The 16,727-nt window shown below is 42.1% G+C and overlaps 1 protein-coding gene across 1 annotated transcript in view; it reads right to left on the bottom strand.

The window, feature by feature from the left end:
- LOC121281907 (multidrug resistance-associated protein 5-like) overlaps positions 1 to 16,727 on the bottom strand; it is a 252,076-nt gene that overhangs the window by 52,783 nt on the left and 182,566 nt on the right. Inside the window, exons 16-18 of the mRNA XM_041195071.1 lie at positions 16,017 to 16,220; positions 13,349 to 13,474; positions 12,258 to 12,369 (exon numbers count right to left, since the gene is read on the bottom strand). Coding sequence (XP_041051005.1) covers positions 12,258 to 12,369; positions 13,349 to 13,474; positions 16,017 to 16,220 — 442 coding nt within the window. The remainder of the gene's footprint in view (positions 1 to 12,257; positions 12,370 to 13,348; positions 13,475 to 16,016; positions 16,221 to 16,727) is intronic.

The raw sequence follows: 16,727 nt of genomic DNA on the forward strand, positions 1-16,727 counted from the left end.
GGGGGATGGATAGCAGTGGGGTAAGCTGATCTGCTGGGTTAAATGACCAATGCCAACATGGTATTCACCCTGCCAGAGCGCAACAAGTCATTGAAGCACTTGCGACACTGGATCTAGGTGCGCCGTATCACATCGTGGGAGCTCACCACCTCCTCCCAGGCATGTTTCGTCATGTGGGAGGTCCTCCTCCTCCCATCCTGGGGAACCAGCACCACCCACCGTGCTGCCACCTCCGAGGAGGGCAGCAAAGCAGTCATCTGAAAAACAAGGGGCACACTAGCCCTATCCTCCGGCCTGGCCTGTCCCGCTGCCCTACCCCCCAGCCTGGCCTGCCCACCAGAAGCCCTTGGGTGAGCCCTTCCGCTTGCCATTGTGAGCAGCCTTGCAAAGGCTGCCAGCACTTCATAAAAACAGGCCGCCGGGTCGCCATTGGTCCCAGAGGACAGTGTACTCCCACTGCCATCCGCCCACTCCCGCTATCCTTGAGAATCGCACATTACGCTGGGCGGGCCTTAATTGGCCCACCCGCATAAAATGGCAGCGTGGACCCAATCGCAGGTGGCAATTGAGTCCGCTCCCGCCCTCCCCCCCACCCAAACCGCCAACCAGAAAATTCAGCCCTTAAAGTTCTGTAGAATGCCAGGAAAGTTTGGTTTGCAAGAAATGTATTGCTATACTAAAAACATTGTGTTGTAGCTTTGAGGCATTTAGTATCGTATTTAATCTATTAAAATATAAAGTTTGAGGCAGCAGACCAGACGGTGAAAATGTAGTGGGTATGAATTTCATCTTTGGCTAAAGAACAAAACCAGCAATAATGAAACACAGCCCATTTTCTTTCCCAGATAATTTTCTTCTCCACTGGCTTCAAATGCAGAATAAATCCACTTGAAGTGCACTCTTGCCCATTTCTATGAGAGGCTATAAAACAACAGCCAGAACCTCCTGGTCCCATTTGCAGCAGGAAGCTTGACGGGCGGGGAGAGGCCAAAAAAAACGTGTTTCCTGACGGCAGGATGAACTTTTGCAATTAAGTTCTTGGGACTTTAAACAGTGTCAGGAAGCTCTTTTGCATGCCATTCATGCTCACTAAAAGGCCAGAATTAAGTTCCCCTCCAAATTAAGTTCACTGCCAACAAGAAATTATAATGTTCACACGTATGACTTTATATAAGTGGCATGCACCTGGCGAGGTAGACTTCTTCCTGGATTTTGAAGTGAGTAGCCACTGCTTTGGCCTTCTTGGGGACTGCTCAGAAATGTCAATTCCTGATTGAGATCAGCTGCTGGTAGGCCAAGCTGCATGGAGGCTGGACAGGGGAGACAGGCTAAGGGAGAAAGGACAGAGCACGGTCAACAGTGGAGGTAGGCTAAGTGGGAAAAAGGTGGATTGGAGGCAAGGTCAGCAAGGAAGGCTGGGTGTCTGGGGAAGAAAATCAGACTGCCCAGGGCATGTTTAGGATGGTAAGTGTGTCACACATGTCTTGGTCCAGTAGTAGGACAGTGGATGGCCTTATGGCCATTGAGCATCATAGAAAAGTGGGCATAAAAGGGCATTGTCTGTGAGTTCAAGAATTTGGCACTAAGGGTTTGAACAAGGGTACCATGAGGCAGATGGTATAGTCACAGTCAGAGTAGCAAGTTGGATTAAGTAGGGTGGAAGTGCCAGGCTTATGGGTGGACAGCAGGCGGTCTCATGAGTGGTGGCAGGGGAGGGGGGAGGTGGGGGGGTGGTGCTCGTGGAAAGGGAAAGTCAGGGTACAGCTGGGCTCAAGAGCAGGCGGGTTCAGGGTCAGGAGGGGCATGAGCACATTGGCAGTTCTGGGAACTATGGGGAGGGTAGGAATGTCCACAAAAGTGATAATTGGGCCCAGGGTAACAGACAGAGGTTGAATGGTTACAGAGGGAAGAGGAACGACAAGGCAATGATTGTGTCAGACAATTGGGGGGCGCTTGGTGGGTAACAGGGAGAATGGTAGGTGGTGCTTGACTTGCTGGCAAACCTCTCATGCAACATGAAGCTCTAAGGTTGTTGCGGAGTTCGTAATACCTCTCAAGCATTCAATATGGGAGGGTATCTTTTGGGGTGGGAGGAGTTGATGCCTCGTTTTTTGGGCCGAGTAAATGGGCACCCTATTAATTATTAGCCCATTCCATGGAGAACCAGGATCAGTCGAGTTCTGCTCTTGAGGTTCCAACGCCCAATAAACTAGCATTGGTCCATGACTAATGGGTCACATTCCAGCAAGAACCCATCAAGGTCTTGAGCTGCCATACATTCTTTGCTGATTGGCATCTGCTGCTGTCGGAAGCAGGGATAAAGGGAGGGAGGGAGGTGGATACCTCCAAAGGGCACGGGTGGTGGTGGATGTCAGCAAACTCCCAACTCCAAACCAACATCCTCCAGGGTAAATGGTCATGGCTGGCAAAGGCTTATGTGGTAAGTCTTTCTATGATGCCAAAGCAATGGTCTCTCCATAGAGTTTCAAGGGTGATGGAGGCAAACTGAATAGTGTCTGAGGGAGGGCTTTCGCACATGGCTGTCATTACCCCAGTCTATGTGCAATGTCTCCATGCACAGTCATGTACGACCGGGAGGAACATACCTCTTTTCCTCCAGGAAGTTCTTCACTTGGAAGGGATGGGGTGGGGATGCCACGTCTAGATGGAAGCAAGGCACAGGGCTTAGTATTAGCTTTGAGCCTCAGAGATGGAGGTTAATCTACAAAGAATATGTTTACTAGATGGCTCACTGCAATTTGTTCACAGATCTACTGGGGCCTAGACAAATGCAGACCGTCAGGCAACCCTGCCTTTCTATTGGCTCTCGTCCAGATGAGGAGGAACCAGTGCAGATTAACCAGAGACCAGGAGGAACAATGGCCTGAGCAGCAAGAGGAAGCAGGGCCTCAAGAAGTTCAGGAGTCTGGTGACCAGGGGCCAGTGTGACAGTGAGCATTGGGCCGAACTAGAGTATATCGCAGGCAGTGCAGCTACCAGCAGATCAGCGAAAGGCAATGTTGGAGGCACCTTTGGATGTCCCAGAATGTGGTTGCTCACATCTGCCAGCTTTCGCATGAGGTCCTGCGTCTGCAAGGACTTGGAGGCAATCCTATGCCAGTGGCATTAAAAGGTCACATCCACCCGAAACTTCTTTGCCAGTGGCTCCTTCCAGGGCTGGGGACCTATGTGGCATTTCCCAGTCAACGGTGCAAAAGTGCATCTGGGAGATGACAGGTACCCTCTTATGGAGAGTGCACTAATTTGTCAATTTCCACTTGGATCCCGAGAGCCAGACAATCAGAGCATTGGGTTTTTCAGCAATTGCAGAATTCCCACAAGTGCAAGGGGCTATTGACTGCAAACATGTGGCACTGAGAGCTCCTTGGCATCAGCCAGTCAAATTAATCAATAGAACAGGTTTCCAAGTTTTGTTCATGCAGGTGATATGTGATAACACAAGACAAATCCTGCATGTTTGTGCCCGGTTCCCAGGGAGCTCTCACAATGCCTACATTCTGAACAATTGCCAGGTGCAACAAGTCTTTTTTAAGGACCTCAAGCATTGCAGGGTTGGCTGCTGGGAGACAAGGGATATCCCCAGAAGACCTGGCTAATGTCATCAGTTTGACGTCCGCAGAGTGGTGCCGAGGAGAACTCTAATGCCACACATTCCTCCACAAGGGCCACCATTGAACAGGCCTTCTGAAGGTGAAGTTCAGATGTTTGGACTGTTCATGCAGAGCACTCCAATACTCTGCACAGAGAGCATCTTGGATCATCGTTGTCTGCTGCACCCTGCGCAACCTCACACAACAAAGGGCAGATGTCTTGGCTAAGAGAGAAATAGAGGACCGTGATATCTCCTCCAATGATGAGGATGTCACTGAGACACACGGGGGCCCTTGCAACGTGGCAATCTAATAGTTAACACATTCTAGGCAGAGTAAGCTGCCGATACATCTCCTTTACTAAACAGCTTTTTATTCTCTGCTGGCTGGCAGACCACAGGTCCTTTCTTTGTAACACACATTATACTTTTCTCTCATGTACCTTGGTTTATGATAGCTGAATTAAATGGCACTACTCAGCATCTGCCCTGCTGGTGCTGTGATCCCGTCATGCGCCAAACTGTGCTGATATACAGGCCCCTTGCACCCAATGTGCACATCAGAACTTGCACAACACTCCGTTCTCTCATGGCCTTGGGCGCCTGTGAGTAGAAATGAGGGTAGGAAGGAAGCAGGGAATTAACCTAAGGGGGGGTGTTGCCTCGCAATCACAAAGGGCAGCCCCCGAGAGCAACACACCCCTCCTTCCCAACCTTTGAGCATTTGATTTTTAAAAAAATTAATAAAATAAATCGGGCTTCCCACTCCTGCCCAGCTGTGTTTTATCAGAGCCAATTGGCTCAATAACAAGGCTAACTGACCCTTGATTATTCATTTAAATATGGCTGCTGATTTCGGCAGGCAACTGCCCACCCCCATGTTATGGGGGAGAGCTTGGAGGCGGGCAGGAAGGTGGTTGGATGAGCACCCGCTCTATTTTAGGTACAATCCCCCGCAGGAAACATGCCTGCCAGTGGCACGTAAAATTCAGCACAATGTGCATATCCCTTCTGCTGCTGAATCCTGCAACCCAAACTTCCGTCTGACATCCCTGTGCACTTGGACACTTACTCTGACTGATGCCCTTTTGAGTATCATTTTGCAGTGACTAGACAGTGTCACTGACCCTGGCGGAGCTCAGCAGATCGTTCATCCTTATTCAATACTGCTGGGCTGTTCTCTTGTGGGTACGACGAGTGCTATGCTCCGCTGCGACCTCCATCCAGGCCAATGTTGTCAGATGGGAGGGCTCCTGCTGCCATTCCTGGAAAATAGCACCTCCTGCCTTTCCTGGACAGCCTGGAGGAGAATCTGCAGGGAGGCTTCACTGAAACATGGGGCCACACATTGTCTGCTCTGTTATGTGCAGTAGGTCTCCCTCTCTGGAAAGAGAGCCAGACTGATGTTCCTGGCTAGCAGTGAGTAAATGGCTGTCTGGCTGTTAAACATGGCACCAGGACCTTCAACCCCATGAGGCGATGGCAAGGCTAGGGACTTCCTGCCCCCTTCTGTTGCAAGATTCGCTGTGGTCCTTATACCCGCATACATAATGAGCTGAACAGCATGAGATCATGTGGGGCCAACCTTCCCGCCCCCATAGTGGAAATCACTCATTTCCACTCCCGGCACCCAACTTATTCTCCAAAATGAAAGATACTGCCCATCGTGGGTACTGTTTAATGTTGAATAACTTCCTGAGCTTAGAAATTTAAGATTTTACAGAGGTAGTGTTAGTGAGATAGTGTACATAGCCTTGGGTCCCTCAAGTAATTATGATTTTGACTATGCCTGTAGCAGAAACAATTCAGTCTGGGATGACATTGCATTCTAAAACAGTCATCCATTCTGATTACTAACTTGACATTTTAAGTTGATCACAGACGAATATTTGTTGCTCTGTAAAGTGAGTTATATTTTTGCTGTGAAACCTTTTCATTATGTTCACAAATATGAGGTGAAATTACACGGAGGATGAAATTGGTCTTCAGCGATAGCATGAAAAGGGTAAAAGTGGATTTAAAGTAGACTTAAAGAGGATTTGTTCGGTGTTCAAAGTCAATGGAAAAGAAAATTATTTGGGAAAGAAAATAGACTCTGTTTCATTCTTGCTGGTTTTGCTCTACAGTAAAAGACAATCATTCACATCCACTACATCATCACCAATCTGGTCTGCTGCCACAAGTTTTGTATTTCAATAGGTTTTAGATTAAATGCTATACTAAATGCCTCAAAGCTACAATGCAATGTTTTTAGTACAACAGTACATTTCTTGCATACCAAGCTTTCCTGACATTTCACACAACTTTTATTTACTCATACCAAAATTTTCCAATCTAGTTGCACCATCTTTTAACCTTGCTCTCAAGATTGTACTTAATTTTAAAATGTTTTTCCTTTTTGTATTAGTGGTGGGAATTTCATATTGACCACCTTTGTTTCCAAAAGTGATAGTCACTTTATGACAAAAGCTCCTCTATATTTAACATAGAAATGGGAGCGAGCCCAAAAAATTAAAAGTCTCAATATTTATCTGCAGATCTCCCTTCTTTGATAAACACCTTTCCACGCTTAGCTAGATTTTTAAACCTTCATTTTTATCCTAAATGAAGTGAAAACAGGCAGTTTCACCTCATTTCCTCTAGTAATTGTGAACCCACAGCAAAACAAAAAAGCTGACATTGAGCAATAACTTCACCTCAAAAGCATCAAAAGATAGTGGTTTGGGGAAATTGATTTGTTCCATTGCTGTAGGACAGAGGGGTTCTCTTCTGGGGTTAGGGTAGAAAGAAGGGAACTTCAGCTGGGGTATGTTGTAGCTATAGCAATGCTTGATGCTGAAAGATAAGTTTTCTATTCATCAGAGCTGTACTTCCCAAGCTGAGGGGTGCTAAAACTTCAAAAACAAGTGTGCTCTGTGATGATTGATTCAGGACAGTTATGTTGACATGGCTGTAAGGTAACAAGCACCGTAAGCATATAGTAGAGCTCCATTATAATGCTGTTTCAGGGAAGCCATTCCAAAAGTGACTTTTAAAGAGGGGGCACCATTGAGGTATTAATAAAGACACCAGAAATGGTTTTATATTTCAGGCTGTGCAATACCAGAATATACCTTGCATGATGTCTGTTACATTGAGGATTTATATGGTCTTTTATCAGTAAGGGTATCATAAACAACCAATGCTATGTCAAAGATCATAATTTATGGTTCAGTCGTATTAAAGGAGACTGCTGTACAATTATAGAAAAGCAAACTGCAGAATTTTAACAGAAATCACATTACTGTTTCACTTGCCCTTCTGTGTTTCCTCTTCTGGAAAAAAATCCCGACTAATTAAATCATCTGATGCTTCACCATGCAGCTCTTCATCAAACTCCTTTTCACTGTTGAAATCTTTTGTTATCTCTACCCTGGGTTCCAGATCTCTGAGTTCTGTCCTGAACAAATAACTTAGATCACCCTCACTCCACTCAATGCTGTCCTCATCATGCATTTGGACAACAACAGGCTTCCATTGAAACACTGCAGACTTTTTACTGTTAACCATCACTTCTGGTTTCTCCTCAGGATCTACCTGCCTGTTGTCCTTAACTTGTTCCTTCATCCTCTTATCTTGTTCTGGCACTATGCTGATCACCATTTCCGTTCCTATTTCATTATTGTTCGCATTTTCTGCAGCTAGGACAAGATTCATGCTTGTTAATACAAAGAATGACAATAACTACATACCAGTAATGGAAAAGTAAGATATAATAATTGAATGGGCCAATAGTGGATCTTGGAGCATGTGCAGCCCTGATCCAGAACTTCAGGGTTTCATTCTGTTTCCTAGCTTTCTGCTGGTTTTGACAGTCATTGCACCACACTTGTAAATACTGAATAGCAAAGGATTTATGTTTCACTAAAGCAACAAATTTTGCTACATTTTGCCATGTAACCAATTTATAAATGATACAATTATTTAATTAATATATGCTTATTTTATTCTTATTTTCTTCTCCTGAAAATGCTGACTCTAGCTGGTTTATGGTTCCACTTGGTTGCAGGTCTAACATAGAAGCTATTCTTCACACAGGATCTTGACAGTAAAAGTCAAATTGCTAGTTTAATTATTTAATTATTTTAATTGCTCCACTAGTGGTGGCCATACTTTCAGCTGCCAAGATGCTAATCTCTGCAATTCCCTCCCTGAGCCTTTTCGTCTTGCTACCTCTTTTGTTCTTGAAACCTATTTCATCTATCCTATTATCATCATCTCATGTGGATCTGTGTCAAGATTTTGTTTGGTAATGCTCCTTTGAGGTGCTTTGGGAGCTTTGGCAGCAGGAGGGCTTGGCCTTCAATCAGCTGCCACTTGTAACAAGCTGGCCTAAAATCAGGTAATAAACTATTATGCCAGGGAGTGGGAGGAAGGAATTTGAAATTGTGTTCCACCACCTGATCAAGTCATGTGCTGGCAATGCAGCCTATTGCATTCAACTGCCATCACACATTTTGCAGATTATAATTTGTTCATTTCCAGGAGCTTTCTCCAGTACCAATTACATGATTGGGAATTGTTTTATTTGGCTTCTTCATTGATTAAAATTAAGCATAGACTGTGGATTCTAAGACTCAATGTGTTCAGTTTAGACTATTTCAATTGCTTAATTTGAATTACTATATAATTTATTTCCAAACAATTTAGAATTAACATGGTAAACGTATTGTTTGAAGAATTACACTCAATAGTATCATCTAAATAATTATTACTTGCTGAATAATTTTGCTTTAACATTGTTGTTGCTGTATGAGGAGTTGGCCAGCCCTGTGTCATGAAAAAGACTTGCATTTATATGGTGTCTTTCACAACATCAGGTTATCCAAAATGCTTTACAGCCAATGAAGCACTTTTGAAATGTAGGAAATGCACCTGCCAAACTGTGCACAGAAAAGTCCCACAACCAGCAATGTGATAGAGATTATCTGATTATTCTTTTATGTAGCGTTGATTGAGGATTATATATTTTAGACAGGACATCGGGAATAACTGTTCTTCAAAATAGTGCCACAGAGTCTTTTTATTTCCACCCAAGACAGTATATGGAGTCTCTGTTTAATGTCACATCTGAAAGACTGCAACTCCTGCAATGCAGTGCTCCATCAGTGTTGCATTGGAGTGTCAATCTAGATTTTTGTGTTCGAGTCTCTGAAATGGGACCTGACCCTCAACATTCTGAGAAAGGCAAGAATGCCACCAATTAAGCCATGGCTGACAATGGCGAAGCCCCACAGACAGTGATACAATGGTGGATCTGTCCATAGCATCTCACTATACTATGAAAGACAATGAGATAGCATTTGTCAACCTTTCCCCAACTTGGTACGCAAAGAGCTGTACGGCAAAGGTAAAGTTACAGGTCTTTCTCTGGTAGTGAGGGCAACTAATGACGATTAATGAATTTCACACAAAATGACTTCAGTGTGATTATTCGTGCAGTAAACGTACAGTCCTAGTGACAATAAGAGGTAGTGAAGCTTTGTAGGAAGTTTCACCTCCAACTGAATCCTCCGAAGATCCTACCTTGCTGTTTCTGGTCAGCTGGGTACTGTGTCTGATACCATATCCCAATAGCCAGCTCAGATTCAGGGCAGGTAATGAGGACTAAGGCTGTGATTGAAAACAGTGATTTCCCAACCTAGTTCACAGCCTCGAAGGGTGCTTATGGGTGCATCAAGGAGCGAAATGTTCCAAGAATGTAATGTGGCCAAGAAACATTGTCTGCTATCAGTGTGCATCAGAAAATCACAGTTAGTACACCCACCATTGTCAGAAACACCCTGGCATTGGGCAATGCACCCTGCTGGCTAGAATGTGTATAGTACTGATGACTAAATCATTGAAGAATATTACTGGCCTTGACAAAGCACAAGTGATCTGGATATTAGGTATCTAAGGGACTGTTCAAATTTTAGAGTTGTTTCTCTTCAGAAGAGAGATTTTGGTGTGAGTTAATTGAAATTATGAAATGAATTTACAAAATATACTACAGAGATGGGTTCAAAAATGAGGGGACACAAATTTAAAAAAGAGAAAGGAACTAAGATCAGACTTTTATTTTGTAGAAAGAATAATATATGTGGACGAAGTTACCAGGCAAGTTCATTGAAGTGGAAAGTTTAAACTGGGTGCAAGCCAAGAAGCAATTAGATATTTATTCAGAGAGAAAAAGAATTGAAAGAATATTGCAGGCTGGATTTAATATTAATCAGAAAATCAGGCTAGTTCAAAAGATTGTCCTTACTGGTTGCTAGAAGTTGAGTTAATTATTTTTAAATCTATGTTCACTTGCCTCCATTCTTGTCTGGCTCCATTGTTTGAAATGCTGTGCTGGAATCTGCTGGACTCTGATTTGACATCACTGGTAAACTCTGCACAGATTCGCTCACTCTTACATCTCTTCCTTGCAGCTTGATATATGACCTGCTTCCAAAAACCCTAACCTGGTACATGAAATCTCCCTCAGACACCACCTTGCGGATCACTACTGTTCCATATCCTCGACCTGATGAGAAAGAACTTACTAAAGTATTTGCATGCAATGAACACCTAACTTTTTACTTCATTCGATGTAAGCAGAAACAGGGAATCTCAAAAAAGTACTTATTTGAGAAAAAAACAAAAAAACTGCGGATGCTGGAAATCCAAAACAAAAACAGAATTACCTGGACAGAATTCTCTCCCTCGAAACATCAACTCTTTTCTTCTCCGCCGATGCTGCCAGACCTGCTGAGTTTTTCCAGGTAATTCTGTTTTTGTTACTTATTTGAGAAACTCATTTTATAGTGGCCCACTGCCCCTTCGAATACCTACTTGTGTTGCCTTGAAAGGACTCAAATGTTGATTGTCTTTCTCCTCTGCCTACATAATGGTGAATCATCCGAGTAACAAGTCAATAATTTTAAATGATTTACATAATAAAAAATTGACCTGCAAAATGCACTTTGCCACAGAGGCTTATTTAAAATAACAAGTTAAGATACTTAAAACAGTAACAGCCCACTGAATCAGTAAAGAGACATGTTGAAGAGACATGTTGCATTGAAACCTGTTAAATATTAACTTTAATTGCTGCATGAAAAACAGGTGCTGCAAATCAGCCATCCATTTGACATCCTGCTTGATCTTCCATATGGAGTAAAATGTTGTGTAAAATTTGGTAATGGCCATTTTTCATCTAGGATGAAAGATAAAATGGCCCCCATTTAACTTCTACTCTGAAGGTTCTAATATCACAGAAAATTCTAATTGTTATTCTTTTAGTCAAGGTCAAACAAATTAATTCTTGAAATAGCTATTTTTTATCTTGTGTTCATCCATCAACTTCAAATACCATGAGCTTTGGGAACTACATGATTACTGAGTCAATCATTATTGGCTCTCTTTTCATTGGTTGCGGTTCCCTGGTAATTTATTTTCTTCGTAACATTGTTCCTGTCATTGAAAAACTACATTTGATCCAATATGTAGTGGCAACACTCTGATATAAACTCTTCCACTGGTTTTCCTACTCTCACTGCATCTAATAACCCAAGATCGCACCCAGGCCTCAACTTCAGCTTTGGACTCAATCCTGCCTGCATTTACTTACACTAAATAGAGAGGCCAGCCTCAACCCGAACGTCAGCCCCAGCTGCACCCACTCTCCAAACCTATCAATGTCTGTTTCCAATCTGAGACTAAGCCTGAATACAAGTCCAAGCCTGCACCATCTCCCAAACATGGCATAACCACATCAACACTAACCAATCCCAAAATCAGACCTTAACTTAGCTTAAACTGCAGCTTCTCTCCACAAAGCTGTGCTACCATGTCTAATGACCCCCAGTTCTATTAAAGGTTTTCTGTTGGAATCTCAACTAGTTTTCTAGTTAAAATAAAATCTACTATGTTTACATGCAGTTATATAGATACAGATAATTCATTTACGTTTAGATACTTTGTTAGGTTGTATCAATGTATACATTATAGACAAACTCATACACACATGAAGGGAACGCATATGATAGAGGCTTAAAAACAAAATACTGTGGATGCTGGAAATCTGAAACAAAAACAGAAAATGCTAGAAAACTCAGCAGGTTTGGCAGCATCTGTGGAGGGTTCTGAAGAAGGGTTATTCAGACTTGAAACATTAACTCTGTTTCTCTCTCCACAGATGCTGCCAGACCTGCTGAGTTTTCCCAGCGTTTTCTGTGTTTGTTTATGATAGAGGCTTGTTTTTTGGCGAGTTGGGCAGAGTGGCCTCCTTCTGTGCCATAAATTTTTCTACATATTCTAAATTTTCTAAACATTTGCAAAGGGGAATGTGCAGGGATGTGGGGACAGGGTAGGGAAGTGGCAGTATGTGAATTGCTCCTTAGGGGTACTAGTACAGACACAATGGGCTGAATGGCTTCTTCTGTGCTGCAATGATTCTATAAACTCTTCACCCATCAGAAAATAATTTCAACCATAATCCCCCACTGAAATCATATTTAACCACATGACCCTCCCAACCCCATTCCATAGAAAAGGACTTCAACTGATGACTGACATCATCAAGTTAAGGATTCTATTATATTTGCAGATGGTTTTCAGGTATAAAAATTGGCATCCCTCATACCTTCTTTCTTCTTTTCATGCACAATAGACACAGACTTGCTCATTGACAGAAGATTCCCAGGTTTATTTCCAGCTTTTTTGGCAGTGTTTCTTAAGTTCTTCTGAATAAGGTTCTGAAATTTAATGCAGTACATTGGTATCAATTATTTGGCACATTATGGACCCTAACTTCCTTCTATTTTCTCATACAAGATTGGCACAAGTTCGGTGTAATGTCAATCTTCAGCACAACAGAACGAGGAAAGTTGGGTGTAAATGGCTATGCCGGTTTTTTCACTATGTCCAATCTTGTGTGTCAAATTCATGAAACTTTCACAAAAATTGATCATTACCATCATCCTATCCTTGTACAGAAGACTGTAGGACATGAGTTATATGCATTTAGGTCAATTCTGAAACAACTGTAAATTTACACCTAAAATTTTAGTGCAGCTTGACCAAAAATCAAATTTCTGGTGATTTATGCCTTTTTATTAAATATAAAATTTTTTTTTGTATTTTTCCTCAGAGACCTACAGTGTTTGGCATTTTTGACTGAAATTTATGTCATCTAAAGGAGCTACATTAAAAACTGAAAATCTTTCACATTTGCATTTTCTTAAATGTGCTGTATGTAAATGACAGTTTGATAGCAAAACTGTCGGACACTAAGGCCAGGTTTTTCCCCCCGTCGGGTGTGCGCCATTTTATGTGGGCGGGCCAATTAAGGCCAATTCAGGGCTCCCTTTCCTGATCATCAACAAATGGCCCTCTTAGATGTGCAAGTGTATGCCAGATAAAGACAGGCATGGTGCTAGCTATAATCGGATTGCCAATTAGTTGAGGTACTTGAGAGCAATTGGCACCTAGAAATCCTAGCAAGGAGCCAACACCTTCAGAAGAAGGGAGAATAGATCATTCAGAAGGGAGGAATAAAAAAAATTACTGGAATAATTTAACAGTTTCTGGAGCTTCTTCATGATAAATGTTTATGATTAGGAAAGTGTAGAGTATGGGTGAAGAGACCCACTCCACCACTGTTTTTCTAGGAAGCCGTCATATATACATTTAAAATGTTAAATTGTGATCTCCCTTTCAGTGTGTATTACTTACAGCTTGCTGCATACTATTAAATAGGGCAGCATAGTCTTCATTAAGAGTCATCAGTTCCTCGTGTGTGCCTTGTTCTGCAATACATCCATCCCGCATAAATAGCACTTCATCACAGTCTACAAGATACTATAAACGACAAGCAAATGCATAAGAATTGCCCTGAATTTGGATCAAAGGATTCAGTGAAATCAATAGCAAACAAATAGATGCTTTTTCAGGCAAAAAAGACAGAATTTGTGATAGAAACAAATCAGTTAAATCAGAGTTAAATCAGAAAACTTTTGGAAAGAACATTTGTTTAAACTAAATAACAATATTCACAAATTATAATGCTAAAAGGAGCTGATGTGCACCATTAACTGTTCCTCCATTAAGTCCTTTTCATGGAACTTTAGCTGTCTATCGGGGCACATGACTCAAGGTGTGCTCTATGGAAAGATGACGCACTCTCTCTGCCAAACAGCAAAGTGGATTTTGTATTGTAGACCATGCAATACATTGCAGTTAATGTTTCCTCTTTTTTTTAGGAGTTTAAACTTACTTTTGGAATTTATCTTTTTTCTTTCTTTTACATTATGAGGGTATCACTAGCTAGTCCAGCATTTGTTGCTCATCCCCAATTGCTCTTCAGAAGGTGGTGGTGAGCTGTTAATTTGAACTCTGCAATCCATCTAGTTTGGTACACCCACAGTTCCGTCAGGAAGTTCCAGGATTTTGACCCAGTGACAGTGAAGGAACAGCGATATAGTTCCAAGTTAGGATGCTATGTGGCTTGGAGGGATACTTGCAGGTGGTGGTTTTCCCATGCATCTGCTGCCCTTGTCCTTCTAGGCTGCAGAGGTTGCAGGTTTAGAAGGTGCTATCAAAGGAACCTTGGCGAGTTGCTGCATTGTATCATGTAGATAGTACTGCTGTGCATCAGTGGTAGAGGGAGTGAATGTTTAAGGTGGTGGATGGATGTCAATCAAGCGGGCTGCTTTGTCCTGGATGAGTGTTGCCGGAGCTGCACTCATCCAGGTAAGTGCAGAGTATTCCATCACACTGCTGACTTGTGCCTTGTAGATGGTGGACAGACTTGAGGGTCAGGTGGTGAGTACTCACTGCAGGATTCTCAGCCTCTGCCTTGTCCTTGTAGCCAGTGTTTATTTGGCTTGTCCAGTTCAGTTCCTGATTAATGGTAACCCCCAAGACACAGAGGGGGATTCAGCAATAGTAATGCAATTCAATGTGAAGAGGAAACAGTTAGACCATCTCTTGTTAGAGGCGATCATTTCCTGGCACTTGTGTGGTGTGAATATCACTTGCCACTTATCAGTCCAAACCTGAATGTTGTCCAGGTCTTGCTGTATATGGGAATGGACTGCTTCAGCATCTGAGGAGCCGTGAATCGTGCTGAACATTATGCAATCATCAGTGAACATTCCCACTTCTGACTTTATGACGGTGGAAAGGGCATTGATGAAGCAGCTGAAGATGATTGCGTCTAGGATACTACCCTGAGGAACACTTGCAGTGACATCCTGTGACTGAGATGATAAGCCTCCAACAAACACAACCAGCTTCCTTTGTGCTAGGTTTGATTCCAAATAGTGGATATTCTTCCCAGATTCCCAACAATCTCCATTTTTCTAGGGCTTCTTGATGACACTCAGTCAAATGTGACCTTGATGTCACTCTCACTTCAACTTTTAGCAATTATTTGTCAATTTCAATTGGGTTCCACACTAAAGACAGTTTACCCAGTAAACAAAGTGGGGTAGGATTTAGGTAGAATTCCCTGGTCATCTGGTGTAACTTTGGCAGAAGGTCAGTGAATGGTGTAAACCATCAACATCTTTTCAGGTGGTGGTGCAGTGGTATTGTCACTGCACTGGTAAACCAGAGGCTCAGGGTAATGCTCTGGGGAGCTGGGCTCAAATCCCACCAAAAGGCAACAGCACCAAAAATATAATAACATCTACAAAGCAATAGTATTTGGACACATTTAAAATATGGTAAAACATGATCAAATTTCTATATGGCTTTCTCCCCCTTTATATTACAAAGCCAGGTAGCCAGAAACAGAAGGATCAGAAACAGCCGAGAAGTCTACAGAAGAACCCTAGGAACATGCTTGTGAGGCTTGTGGGAGACATGTCAGTCAGGCATCCTGAATATCAATGCATCCATCTGCCATAAACCTGTGCTCCCTTAATTGTTGGCATTATCAGCCCCATGTACAAGGGTTATACTAGTACTATATTCCAAAATGGCTTCTAAATAAAAAGAAATTTCAGATCATTAGCAATAACTGAGAAACAGTTCCATGCTCCGAGCACTATCTTATGTATGTTATAGTGCTGTGAGTGGAATCAGTGCTATAGTTAGGAGAAGCAGTGACATAAAGGGGCATTAGTAATTAAAGAAAACTTAAACAGATATCCAAGAGACTCACTGACAAAATTGCCTGCCATTCAGATTTTTTTGAAATGTTAATTTTGGTTTGAGTTATAAGATGGCTTTGATTCTAATACATATTGCAAGGATAAAATGCAACTGTTTTACATCAAATTGAAAATTCTATTGTTGGCTTGTATTGGCAGAATGTAGTTTCTTCTCCTAAATCCCTCTTTCCCACAATATGTAACTTAAGGCTAATTAAAAGGAATATTATTCAATGTGTGCCTACCTGAAGCTGGTGGGTTACAAAGAGAACAGTTTTCCCCTTCATTCCTGACTTAATAGCATTGGTAAACATGTGAGCTCCAACATGTGCATCTACAGCACTCAGCGGGTCATCCAGCAAGAAGGTATTTCGATCGCTGTATAGAGCACGAGCAAGACTAATCCGCTGCCGCTGTCCTCCACTGAGGTTGGCACCACGTTCTCCAACCTGTGGTGAAGATTTGTAAAGCTAATGATATCTGAATATCTGAGAATGTTTTTAAGCTACAACTGCTGTGAGGATTTTCAGCTTTTCACAGTGTTGAATTGTAATTTTTCTTAATATGTTCAGTGAATTTCACTTGGCTCAAAAATAATACTTAACATAATTATATGATGAATTTGGACATCCAGCAACTTAGGTTACAAGAAATTTAAGCTTGGCCTAAATAGCCAAGTGGTTATGGTACTGGGTTTGTAACCCCAAGATCAAGAGTTCAAATCTCACAATGGCAAACTATGAAACAATGTAACTTTATCTGAAACAGATGGAAACGGGTTTGTACTCGAAAGAGTTACAAGAAATTTAAAAATAAATCACAATTACAGGTAATAAATATAACTTGTATGGTTAATGGTTTTACATGCATCATCAAATTTCAGATTTCTAAAACAGTCATAGTGTAACTATGTCATAGCTTGCCTGACCCACAATATAATATAAAAATGAAATCCC

The sequence above is a fragment of the Carcharodon carcharias genome, chromosome 9 (assembly GCF_017639515.1).
Source record: "Carcharodon carcharias isolate sCarCar2 chromosome 9, sCarCar2.pri, whole genome shotgun sequence".
NCBI classification, from domain to species: Eukaryota; Metazoa; Chordata; class Chondrichthyes; order Lamniformes; family Lamnidae; genus Carcharodon; species Carcharodon carcharias.